Source organism: Natator depressus, chromosome 1 (assembly GCF_965152275.1).
Source record: "Natator depressus isolate rNatDep1 chromosome 1, rNatDep2.hap1, whole genome shotgun sequence".
NCBI lineage: Eukaryota > Metazoa > Chordata > Testudines > Cheloniidae > Natator > Natator depressus.
In genome coordinates this window covers 261742331-261755253 of record NC_134234.1, presented here as the reverse complement: position 1 = coordinate 261755253, position 12923 = coordinate 261742331, and the positions used below count along the sequence as shown (strand labels likewise).

At 40.3% G+C, this 12923-nt stretch overlaps 1 protein-coding gene across 7 annotated transcripts in view; it reads left to right on the top strand.

Annotated features, from left to right (window-relative positions):
- The window catches only part of CNOT4 (CCR4-NOT transcription complex subunit 4), a 118455-nt gene extending 108933 nt beyond the window's left edge, over window positions 1-9522 (top strand). For 4 of the 7 annotated variants that reach the window (XM_074941799.1, XM_074941798.1, XM_074941801.1 and 1 more), the window contains 2 exons: window positions 7183-7395; window positions 8170-9522. In XM_074941799.1, coding sequence (XP_074797900.1) covers window positions 7183-7395; window positions 8170-8471 — 515 coding nt within the window. In that variant the 3' untranslated portion in view covers window positions 8472-9522. The remainder of the gene's footprint in view (window positions 1-7182; window positions 7396-8169) is intronic. The other 3 variants (XM_074941804.1, XM_074941803.1, XM_074941802.1) reach the window with 1 other exon arrangement.
- Window positions 9523-12923: the final 3401 nt, after the last annotated feature.

Genomic DNA, 12923 nt, shown 5'->3' with positions numbered 1-12923 from the left:
GTGTGCCCTCTCTTCTTTCTACTGTAGTCTTGTGATCTTCTGGATTTTTTTGCAGCAATTGAATGTCCTTTTTTAAAAACTGATCAGTACTGTACACAGTACCTAGGGCTGGACAAGGGCCTTTATACATTTAAGCCATTTTAGTGCTGACTATTTAATACATCTCCTTATTCTTTTCACTCCTTGTGTTGCTATATGGTGCAATCAGTTTGGTGGCATTGCTAGTGTAATACTTTATTTCATCCAGCTGTGTTCCACTGAACTTTGCCTGTTTTGGGTTACTTGAAGTGCTCAGCCTTCTGCACTGTTGTGCTGTTATATCTTACTCTCGGTAACCCAAAGATCTAAATCTGAATCTAAAATTACAGGAGTGTTTGCTTTTTAATGGAACTAGAATTTATTTAGTATTTTGGCATAAAGGTGGTTGTATTTCATTATGACTTCGAGAACTATTATTGAAGTATGTATTGCAATGTAAGAGATAATTCACATGAGGCACTTATTCTTATAGGATAGGAAACTTGATCTAAATTAGACAAGCTGTTTCCATATATCTATTCTAGACTCCCTTGGTGGGAAAAGTCAAATTCATGTGGAATAGAGTGTAGGATGCTATAAAGATCACAGTCAATTATACAAGGTTAGTAAAGAAGCACAATATATCTGCTTCTGTATAATCAATCAAATGATAGGATTGATTATTAGTTCAAAAAATCAAAAACAAATTACTTTGGAGGAAAGCATAGTTAAAAACAGATGAGTCTAATGGGATGTCATTTTGTCATATTTAATAAAAAGGCAAGAGTAAATTAAGCTTGGGTTATTCATTATGTAAAAGCTTCAAAACAGAGCATATCTCTTGTCTGCATTTTCTTGCGGTATCTCTTTATTCTGTCTTCTGGCTGAATGCAGATGAGTATCCAGTCCAGTTTTTTGCAGTATCTTGAGATATATAACTGAAGTTTGGCAAGACAAAGGATTACATCTGCCTTAAATATTTATTTAATAGGCATGTTATATTTTCTCTCTAAATAAGTAAATCTGACTGAACATTAGTTGTTTCATGGCAAAAATTTGGTCCTAGATCTACATGTTGAAATTCAGGTGACAACTTGATATTGGTCTAATTTTGGAAAATTTCCTCTCAGCCACCTTGTCCGCCATCTAAATTAGACTAAAGTAGGAAGATAAGGGAAGCCACACAAAGATCAGATTCATACATGAAAAGCCTAGGAAGGAAATTCAACCAAAATTGCTCCAGGTCCCAGATTTGGAGATAGCTTACTTCAACAAACTACTGTACCTCCCTCAAAACAAGCTGAATAAGGGATCATGAGAATTAAATTTCAAAGCTCTGACTGTTTACAAATTCCCCTATAAATACTTTGGAATCTAGTCAAACTGATGTTACCAGTGTAGTGTCTAGGCCTTGTCTAAATTAGTGTAGTGTAGTGTTTAGGCCTTGTCCACATATACAGGCATATGCTGCCCACCTGGTTTGGAGGGATAATCTTTAAACATAAGGATATTCTAATGTCCTTTGTATTTGCAGTAAGACTGTCCACTAAGGTATCATTGTGATAGTAGAATTTTTGGTGATGTGGAAACTTGTCCATTAGGAACTCAAACTATCAGTTTTCCACATAGATTAATGGTCAGACATCAAATGGTGGTACACGGTTGGTCGTTATCAGTGTGGGATGAGTTGAACTTCATGTGGTGATGAAAGCTTATCTGTCACTATATACTTCCCTAATTTATCCACCATAGGGAAGGACAGGTGCTAGTGTGTAAAGCTTTTTAGGTACAACTGTTGAATTTCGTGCTTGTGTATCACACTGGAAACTGAACATTTTCAGCAGAAGTGCCATACTTCGGAATCTGTTCACTTCTCAGTGGGGACACAAGTTTCCATCAACATGAACAGAGTTTATGAAATAATGCACACTGGGGAAACAATAGACCTTCATGACTGCAATGCTTGGTTTTACCTGAACCTGTTTTTTAAATGGGAGTTGGCTTTTTCATTGCAGCTTTACCAAATTAATCTATTGCCATAGGAACAAAACCAAAGTTATATCAGACCTGTTTCTAAGATTATCTTGAGTCAGAATAGAAAACTTTTCCAGAAAGATGATGATGTGATTGGTGGATTTAAACTTGGCATATGAGTTCCCCCACATTTTCCTATCCTCCTCCACACACTGCTTAAGTTACTGAAAGAGGCTATGAAGAGAAACAAATGTGAGGATGAGGAAGTATTAGTCTCATATTACCAGTTTAATGGTGATAAATGGAAATAAGTCTCCTAAAAGATATTCAAAATTACACCACCTTCTCCCCCCCCCCCCCAAAAAAAAAAAAAAAAAATCTGGTGGAAGTGGTACGGGGACTTCTTTGACAGACCCAGGTTCATCTGGGGTTTAAATTATTTTTTCATTATCTTCTTGTTTTTATATATTATGCCAGTTTTATGATGCAAATTGGATTAAAACTTAACTTTATAAAGAAAATAGTAGCAACTATGGGACCAGCCGTGGGCTTCAGGAGCCACACTCTTAAATAACATGTAGGAAGCTTTATTATGAGTGGTGGAGGTAATGATGACTGTAGTTAAGGTTGCCCAACACTTTCCATATACGACTCTGTTTTCAGTTGCTTATAACTTTGCCGATCTCTTAGCATTTGGGCTGAAAGTTACCCTACAGTGCTGCAGAAGTATTGCATAAGAACAGAAGAATTGACAGGACGCCTATCTGACCCAGTATGACTTTAGTCACTAATTGAGACTTCAGAAAAAAGTGCAAGAAACTTGGAAAACTATGGATTAACTTGCCAACAAGGGATCTTTGTGAACTGCAGAGGCCAGTGAGGAAGGCACAGACATCTGGAATTTTGATCAAGTGGCTGCAACTTTAATCCCTTAACAGAATAATTTTCTCAAGGCCATTTGTCCTCGGAGCACTGGGGAAGGCAATAGATGACTCACCTATCATCTACCCCCGCAGTATCAATGCTCAGATCCAGAGCATCGTGTTCACCGTACTCAACCCACCCACTCAAAATAAGACCTCATCAAAGTCTGTATTATTCCAATCCCTACTGCATTTTACAGTGGTGGGTAGAGTGGAAAGAGGTCCTCTTCTGCTTAGCCTGGCCCTTAATTAATTGCCCAGTGTCCCAGCCAGCCAAACCAGGAGCCTGTTGCAGGCACCTGGATTGCTCAGTGAGAGCTCCTCAGTTAAGCAGAGCTATCCCATTGGCTGAGTGGTGTCATGGGGCTGCCAAGTGGCTGTAGCCTTTCCACCTATCCCTACCCCAGAAAGCCATGTTGGCTGGAAAAGCCAGCTTGCCCTTCTTCCTAAACTTTACAGTCATTGGTTGGTTTACGCCCTAAAGCATAAAAATTTGTATGTCTTTAATAAACAAAACACCCCCCTTTACCCCTCCATGTCATGTAACTGTGAATGTTCTCATTATCCATATAGATGACAAGTCTTTTCTGAGATCTGTTAAGCTCTTGACCTCAGTGCCTTTCCAAGAACTCATTGCCTCAAATTAATTCTGTTGACGTAAAAAAAAAAAAAAAAAAAAATCTTGTAGTCAGTTTTAAATTTCTTACCTTTCAATTTCATTGAATGTCCCTTTTTGCTCTTGTATTAGGGTAAATTGGAGTGCCCAGTTTACCACCTTTATACTGTTCTATTAATATGTATATCTTCTCTCCAAACCTAGTCCCAACCTTTTCGATCTCTCTTTTTATAGAAGTCTTTTACCTCAAATTGTTTTTTTCATCTCTCTCTGGACTTCTGTTTATGCTGCAGTATGTCTTTAAAAAAAAAAAAAAAAATTGATGCCAGGTTACCAGAATTGATTAGGTAATGTGGCATTTAGACTGTCTTTGGTATTTTCTGTCCCATTTCTTATACATCCTGAGTCCTGACATCTTGCTTGCTTTTTTTGACTACTGCTGCACATTGAGCTGTTTACATTGACGGCATGGTGTCTTTCCTGAGTGTCACTACTTGCCACTAAATTTATATATTATAGTGCCACTCCTAATTACTGCCACATTAATACCAAGTAGGAAATGAACAGTATCTGGTCAAAATCATTCTGCACATTTCAGGCTGGCAGGTATTGCAGAAGCATTGTGTTTGGCCCCTAGTTAGTCATTGAAGAGCATCTTGTCTAGCTTCTGCAACTAGGTGGTGTTGAACAGGTAGATCTCTCCAGTCTACATCCACTTCTGCTGCCATAACACATGGCTCTTGAAGATGGTACATGCACATTGAGAATTTCCCATAATCATTTTTCTGAGTTAATGAATTAGAATCTTCTTGTATTGAGAGCTGAATCCAGCAACTTGATTTTTATGGTGCTATTTATGAGGGCCATGGGCACAAACCTAATAGGAACAGTTGTGACTTGGGTTGCAGCTGATTTTTCACCTCTTCCATGCCACAAATTCATTTATCTTTCATTTCAGCTAGACTTTTGGAAAACTCCTCTAGTTTTCCCATCCGTTGGCTAAACAAGAAGCTGCAAACACATGCCCAACCTTCCAAAGGAATTACAGGGAATAAATTCTAGAGAGCCCAAAACTAGATTAAAGTAAAATAGGAGGAATAACTAATTGACAAGTCAGTGAGAGCAAGTACAAGTGTGTGCACCAGGGTTTCACACTAAATGAGTGCAGAACAAATCTGTGAAAACCCATCACTTTCCTACAAGCATATTGTACAGGGCCTGATATATTAGCCACTGCCTGCCACATACTGTTGAGCATTCTGTAAGATTGTTTGATAATAGCATTATTCAGTTTTGTGAGCTAGGGTTGAAGTAAGTTAGTCCTTAAAGTCTTTATTGGCTTGAGAAAAAAGCTTCTCTGATCTCCTTTTCTGCTATAGCATGTAAGGTTTGAACCACGTTTGGTACTTGAATAATTTGCGAATAGTGAGCAGGCTTTTGGATTAATGATTTCTGCTGTTGGATTTGTTGACTCTTGTGTCTCTAGTCTGCTCACTGGTTGAGACTTGACATTTGGTTTTGCTTCTCCTCTTCTTCAGATGTTACTTTATTTGCTAACTTCTGAAGAATGAGTAATTCTCTCGCCTCAGCCAAGGAGCAAAGATAACGTCAAATAATTGCAAGTATTACAGTTTAACAGCTGATAAGATAAATTTTGTATCCTGAAAATTACTCTGTGGTATGGTGACCAGCCTCCAACTACTGTGGATAACTTCAGTTACTGTGTAGTCATCTTGAAAGTGATTTGATGCCTTTGTCCTCTTCCTGGTTTCCACACCAGATATCTAAGTCTGACTATACTGTGCACAAGGGCCTTCACCCTTACTATGTTTTAGATTCTGCTTGCTGCCATATAGGATGGCATACTTGGTCATGTTACATACATATAAAGAAATTGCTTAGAAAGGCTATTGGTGATTTTTTTTTTTTTGGGCACGTGAAAGGTCGGGAACACCCTGCTGCAATCCTTATGGCACATTGGCTGGGTGTAGTGGATTAATATGGTAACTGGTCTTGCTGTTGATGCCATGGGTTCAAGTTTGGCTTAGATCACAAATAATGATTTGAGATATTTAATCACTTGTCCATATGTTGAGCAAAAATTCCTTCCATATGGAAATATAAACATTTATTCTCATGAGAAGTCTTGGAGAAAGAGGTACCATAACAGGACAGAGGTGGTGTTGGAGAACTTTCACACTGCATGCTCCCTTTAGTCCTAGGCACTCACTAAGGATATCTGTTCTTCACTCTGAGCAGTCAGACTTACAAATGACACTGAAGAATGGCTGGAGTTGGGGGAGTACCCCATCCTTCCCCTTCTCATCTTGTTGAATTGGAATCACAAATTAGATGCCACATGGTCCATTTGGTTGTAGTTCAAACTTCCTGCCAGGGCTTAGTCTCATCCAATGCTGGTAGAGCAGCATTGCCCTACAAATACTGCACTGTCAGAGGCCACTCTTCAGATGTGACATCAAACATCTCTTTTACTCTCTCTTTGGCTGTCAAGGTGGAAGTTGGCATCAATGATTTAAAAGAATAAGATAACTACAGTGTGCTGGCAAACATTTCTCTCAAATAGGAAATGGGATCTTGGCTGACTGTAAATTATTGCTAAATAGGGCTTTTTGCATTTGCTGACACAATCACTGCACCATCAGTATCTTGATCTGTGAAGTGCTTTGGTATACCCGGAGTAGAAGAAGCATTGTATAAAATCAAGGTCTGCTCTGTTTGTCATGGTATCAGCCCCTGCTGTTTCTGTGTTAGTGTTCCCTAAATCATTAAATGTAATCGTCAGGAGCTCAGCTACTGCAGTGACGAATGCAGTATAAGAACCTATATAGAAGAGAATCTTCCAGTGCCAATAGCTGTTATCCCATTGCCCTTCTTTGGTAATGGATGCCCTGAAACATCAGGGTGAAGGAGTTCAGCGTTCACTGTTTGGTGTCTTGTTTCAGCTGGAGCAGATTGCAATGCTGGGAATTATTCTGAAAGATCTTTTAGGAATTTCCTCCTTTGCCCTTAGGCTGAAAGAGAGAGATACATTCTTTCTGACTTAATGCACGCATTGCTACCTTTTCCTTTTGAATCGCATCTGCAGTGCTGTAAATGAGCAAGCTGTAATCAAACAGCCCCGTTCTTTGGTTTCCCCAAGTGACTAATCATGTTAGACTTCAATAGCAGAGCCCTAGCCTTTCTTCACTTTAATATACTGGAAGGCATGCTCAATGGCAGGCTTTAGCATCTGCTGTCTATTCATAAAGCAGATGAATTGGGTAGACTAGCTGCCAGCCATCTGATAAAAGATCTCATGGGTCTTCTCCCACTGGTAATGAAAGGAGAGCCATTGTGCCCTTAATCATTCAGGTCTCTAACTTGAATAAATGGTGACATGAGTGGGGAAGGAGTTAAATCTTTCCCCTGCACCATTACACTAAAAAAGTGAAACAATAAAACATGCCAACCCATCTTGATTAATTCATAGTCCATATTAAAATCCCTAGCCCAGTTTCTTGACAGGGGAAACTGTATTAAATGCTTAATAGAGAAAGAAGATCCCCTTCCCCCACCAAAGGAGGACATCTGTTTCTAACTTCAGCTTTTTATTTTTTTATCTTTCATTTTTTTTGTTGGTAAATCTCCCAGACAACAGCAGTTCTGTAGAGAGTTTAAATATGAAGGAATGGCAGGACGGGCTAAGGGCACTTCTACCGAACATTAACATCAACTTTGGTGGGCTGCCCAATCCTTCTTCCCCCTCCAACGCCAACCACAGTGTACCAACGTCCAACACTGCCACCTCCGACAGCCTGAATTGGGACAGCCCTGGCAGCTGGATGGACCCCGCAATCATCACAGGTAACCATTTCTCACTCCTTCAGCTCCACTGGCAACCATCAGCTGGGTATTGGTACAAACTAATCGGCATCTGAAAAAAAATAAGTCTGTATGCGGTGGTCTCTTCCAGCTTCCATCCACAAAACTTCAAGGAGCCAGGAATCCTTGTGGAACAAATAGGTATAATGAACCCCCACTTAGCCCTTTCCAGTGCATGCCCAGGATCTTCACAGGTGGTTAGAATGCTCAGTGCATAACTGTAGGCTTATGTTGGCATCCCTTCTGCTGGATGGTATGTCCAGTATGTGCACTGCTGGTCTTCTGTTAATGCCTTCAGTGCCTGGACTTCCTAATTTAAAAATGAACGTACTCCACTTGTTTATAAAGCTCTGTTTTATAAGGCTGTCTGGTTGTGTATCTCTGTTAGATAGGCTGAAGCATGATTCAAGCAGGGAGAGCAGGAAGAAAAGCATGCAGTAGTGGTAGAACTGGGTTTGGGTAGGTAATGGACAGGGACCTGGGCCTTGTGATTGGGGGGTGGGAGGGTTGGCAAATGCGTGATGTAAGAATATGGACTTAATGACACAAAGTTTCTAGGAGGGAAACTCTCCTATTTGGATTTAAATGTTGATCTTTGTGGGAAGGGTGAGATATAAACTGTATAAACATGTTTTCTGTACAAACTAATTGTTTTCTCACCACTGCCATCTGTTAGGTTAAATTGACCTCCTTCACACTGAACATGTTTCTGTTGTGACTCACCTGTTTTCCTCCCACTTTTTCTTCTCTTCACAGGGATCCCAGCCTCCACAGGAAACAGTTTAGACTCCCTTCAAGACGACAATCCACCACACTGGCTAAAATCTCTTCAAGCCCTCACAGAGATGGACGGCCCCAGTGCAGCCCCATCACAGACCCACCACAGTAACCCCTTCAGCACACAGATCCCTCTGCACAGAGCCAGTTGGAACCCCTACTCTCCCCCTTCAAACCCTACCAGTTTCCATTCCCCTCCCCCAGGCTTTCAGACAGCCTTCAGACCCCCCAGTAAAACCCCCACAGATCTACTACAGAGCTCAGCGCTGGATCGTCATTAGGAAAGGAGGAGGAAAAAACATGAGAAATGCAGGAATTGCCCCACCCTGATTCCTCCCCACGCCTGCCCACCCACCATTCCCTTCTCATATCTTTCTTTCTGAAGAATCTAGTTCCTGATCAAATCTTCCCCTCCACCCCCAAATGCAATGCGATCACAGGGTCATGACCATATATTTTTTGTTGTAAAGTTTCTGCTGATCCAGTGTTTGAAATACACTGTTTAAAAATACTTCCTTAAACATTGTAAGAAAAAAGAGAGAGAGAAATCAAAGTGCTGTCTCAGTGCTTAAAAAGAGACTATATCAGTCTGTCTTTTGCACATAATGAGCATTTCTGCCTCGCAGAAAGTCAATCTACAGTAGGGGAGAAATGTAATGCAAAAATATAGAATGAATTGCAGAAACATGAACATTTTATTTTTAATTTAAACAAAATTACTGAACATATGGAGGAAAGCAGTGGCCTTGCAGTTATTTTGCATTCAGGTGTCACTACACAGGGAAATTGCTATGTATTTTTTTGGAAGGGGGTACTTTATGTAAGTCAGTAAGAAGTTTGACAAGAAGTGGGTCAAAGGACAAAATGTGTAGAAGTAACTGGCATGTTGCTAAAGAGTGGTTTAAAGAGGGGGAAAGTTTTTTTAAAAATTTTTGGCTTTAGATTTAAAGTAAACTTTAATGTTTTAAAAGTATTCACAGATTTAATACCTAGCATATAACATAATATAAGCAGCTGAAACACGAGTGATATTTACTTCAGTCTTTCTGTCTCCTCTGTCAATCTCTCTTTCTTTTTTTTTAAATTCACCTGATTAGGGCACTCTGGGATAGCACTGCATTGGGGCCACATGATCACCATCAGGAGCGCAACCTTTGACCTCCTCTGCCTGCAGCTTTTACTTAACCCTGTAGTTTCTGGACGTTTGTGCAGTATTGAAAAGACAGGAAAAAAAGAAACAGATAAATAAACATGGTTATAACCTGACGCTAAAACTAAAAACAAGGAAATGTACCTCTTTCTTCAGAATTAAAACTAAAATCTTAAATAAAACAGAAAACTTGATGATGACTTTGTTTTCCTTTTTCTTGGTTTTTAACTCTGCATGGGGTTTTATGGAGTACCAGCAAATCCTAGTAGATTCTTCCCATTCATTTTAAACTGAAACTACTCATTACAATAAAAATAATCTTGTCTTCCCTGGGACTGGGGACAAATAGCACAGTGGTGACATAATAGCATGATGGCACTGAAAGCTGAGCATTGGGGGGAGTTCTAGTTACTGCTTTAAAACTTGGTTTTTCAATCCCTGTACTTCCCAATGCCTAGTGAACATTTGGCAAAGGGACGTCTTTGTTTAAAGACTCAACACCCCTCCCCTTGGGTGCAGGTGTGCAAGAGCTGTTTACGTACGCGAGACCTCTAAGGGTGCATCTACAGAGTGAGCGGCAACTAGTCTCCGAGCCCAAGTCAACAGACTCTGACTCACTGCCATGGGCTGTGTAGATGTACCCTAAGAGGTCTGCCAGGGAGCCCAACCTTGGTAGTCACAGTATTTAAAATAAGCAAACTTTTTGATGGGATGGGGGGCGAGATTAGGGGATGACACATTCAAGCCCTAACTTCATGTCCTCTGCAGGAGGCTTTCCATTCTAATAGCCCCATCGTCCACAAACCAGCTGCAGACTTGGCAAGCTTCTTAGTGATGGTGACTTTAGAAAGCTACTTCCTCTCTTCTCATTCCACATTACCCTTCAGTGCAGTTTTCAGAGTGGCTGCTTTTCCTAGGAGCATTTATTTACTAAGGCTTGTTAACTGAACTGAGGTTACTGGTTCTAGACAGTCATAATTGAAAATAAGCCTTGTGCTCGCAGTGCTCAGAAGAATGCTTTTCAACCTGTTCGTGCCAAAAAAATCACTTGCCTGAAAACTATCAGGTGGTTTAATGGCTTCTGGATTAAAGGCTTCATTTAACAAAAACTGAAAATTAAAGCTGGTGGTGTGGACTGAAATCAAAGTGTGAGCGCCCCCTGCTGTTCCCCAGCAAGCAATTCCTTCATAAGCATGCCAGATGCATGAATTCTAGGTGAAGAAAACAAAAGAAATTAGGTTGGCTTTAATATCCCTATTGAGATCATGGTGAGGATTGGGTTAGTTCTGAGAGACAACCTCTATCATTAGCAAAACTTGCAAACTTCTATTAAAGGACTACAAATCCCTATAAATAACCCTCTTAAAGACTGGTGCAATTAGTTACTGTTAGTTAAGTTAGCGACTCACAAAGTGTGACCATTTCCATGTATTTGGATTCAGTCCCACTGCCAGAGTTTGGAACGTTTAAAACAAAAACCTGCATGTCAAATTCTCATGCCAAGCATTGTGTAGGCTCTAGCTGTTTACAATGTGTTGTGCTAGCCCTATGAGAGTAAATGTACCATTCAGAAGTTTCATGCTAGCTGCATTCTTTTCTTCCTAGGGCTTCACCTCCCTCACAAAAGCAAACTCCCTAGCTGGTAACTTTGGGCACTGTAGTACACAGATGTTACTGCATCCAGCTTGACAGTGTATGGTATTTACTTGTAACCTTTCTCAAATCTAGATTTAACAGAGTGGTGATGATGCAAATTGACAGACAATACATCAGATGGGCTTAATATGTTTGCTGTCTAGTTGTCTCATCTGCTGTCCATGGTTGATTCCTTCACTGGGAGATAAGCCCAGGGTGTTTCTACGCTGTTCAAGTGTATTGCATTGGAAAAGCGGTGTGAGGCTTTATTAGTCTCATGAGGCTCTGGTTACCGATATGGTTTTCTTTTTGCATCAAACGCCGTACCAGTCCTTTTATTGAAAGATCAGTTTACATTTTCATCTGTGTTCTGGCCTTACGTCCGTATCTGTACATGCTTTGTTGCTATTTACTATAATGTTCTCAGTGGCTAATTAATTATACTGTTTGCATATCTTTCCAGTAGTCAGGCCAGAACGCTGCTGCCAACCCCAAGCATTCAAAAAATTGTGACTGGCTTTAAAAATCATAAGATATTTTTAAATTTGGCATATTTGCCTGCTAGTTTGAGTCCTTAGGGTTCATGTTTTCAAGTTTTTCTCCCCAACCATAAGTGCTAGAAACATTGTGGCAGGAGGGAATCAATGAAAGCTCAGAATCTTATGTAATCAAATGGCTCCAGGAGCTGGGGCTTTAAGAAAAACACGAACTATCACAAAACTTATAATAAAGCCATAAGAATTGACCATGTTTTCATAGAGGTTTCTTTGGCTTCGGCACACATTTCCTCCACACTCTCATGCCAGTTGTTACTTTTCTGGGGAAGGGGCAGATTTCAGATATATTTCTGAACAGTAGATTTGAAATGTGTATAAAAAGAGTGTGACTGGAGTTACTGTACTTGCCTCTTGCCTCAGGATATAAAGGTCCACGCCCTATTTAAATCCAAGGTGAGTTAAATCTTAGTTTTATCCTAGTCTGTAGTATGCATGGATGCATTGAATGAGAGCACCACACATTGCAGCATGATTGGCCCTCTCTGCTGTGGAGAGACTGAGAACTGGAATAATATAAGGTGTAATAGTTCAGATATGAGGTGTATTGACAGAAATGGGGGAGAAGGCAGGGAGTGGTCCAGTACTGGAATAATGGGAGCCACTGCAGCATGGAGGGGCATTAGCAAACTTAGTGTTTTCAAATAAAAACTTTCCTTGAGCTCCGCTTGTCCTTCTCACACTCAATTTGAATTATTTTCTATGTATGGAATGTGATTGTGTGATGTGATTTTTTTGGGGGGGGGGTGGGGTGGGGGCGGAAGGTTCTTTGCATATTGCTAGGCAATTTGCTTTTAATATTCAGGCATTACCTAGCTGCATCCCTGCACTAGGAGTACCTTTCACCGAACTGATCACTTCTGGGGTGGTATTCCGAGCTAAACGTGCAAGACTTAATGTATGCAACTTCTCCATTTGCCCACTAAATCCTAACCTAACTCTATGGTCATTCATACCTAAGCTTGGAAATTTCTCTTGTGCTGGCTGAGAACAGCTGGTCATCCATCTACACACTGGTAAGTCTTGCATTTAAATCTATTGCTTTAAGCAAGGGCCCCAGACACAAGATATGGTGCTGAGAAGGAAAACTTGAACACTATTAATTTTGCCTCCCCAACCATGCAAATGGTGTTGTTGTGGCATACAGTATTACAACTGCTTCAATGCATTGCTTGTGAAACATATCTTTGGGTTGTTTGCTGAAGAGGCCTGACATGGTCAGTGCCTTCCCTTCATATGCTCCACTTCCTGTCTTGATTTCAACCCTAGATTATGACCATTATTTGCTTTACAAAGCAAAGCAGTGGCTGCTTAATGGGGTAGGAGACCCTGCACAGTCATGGTTTATTAAGATATTTATCCTAACAAGAAGAAAAGGAGTACTTGTGGCACCT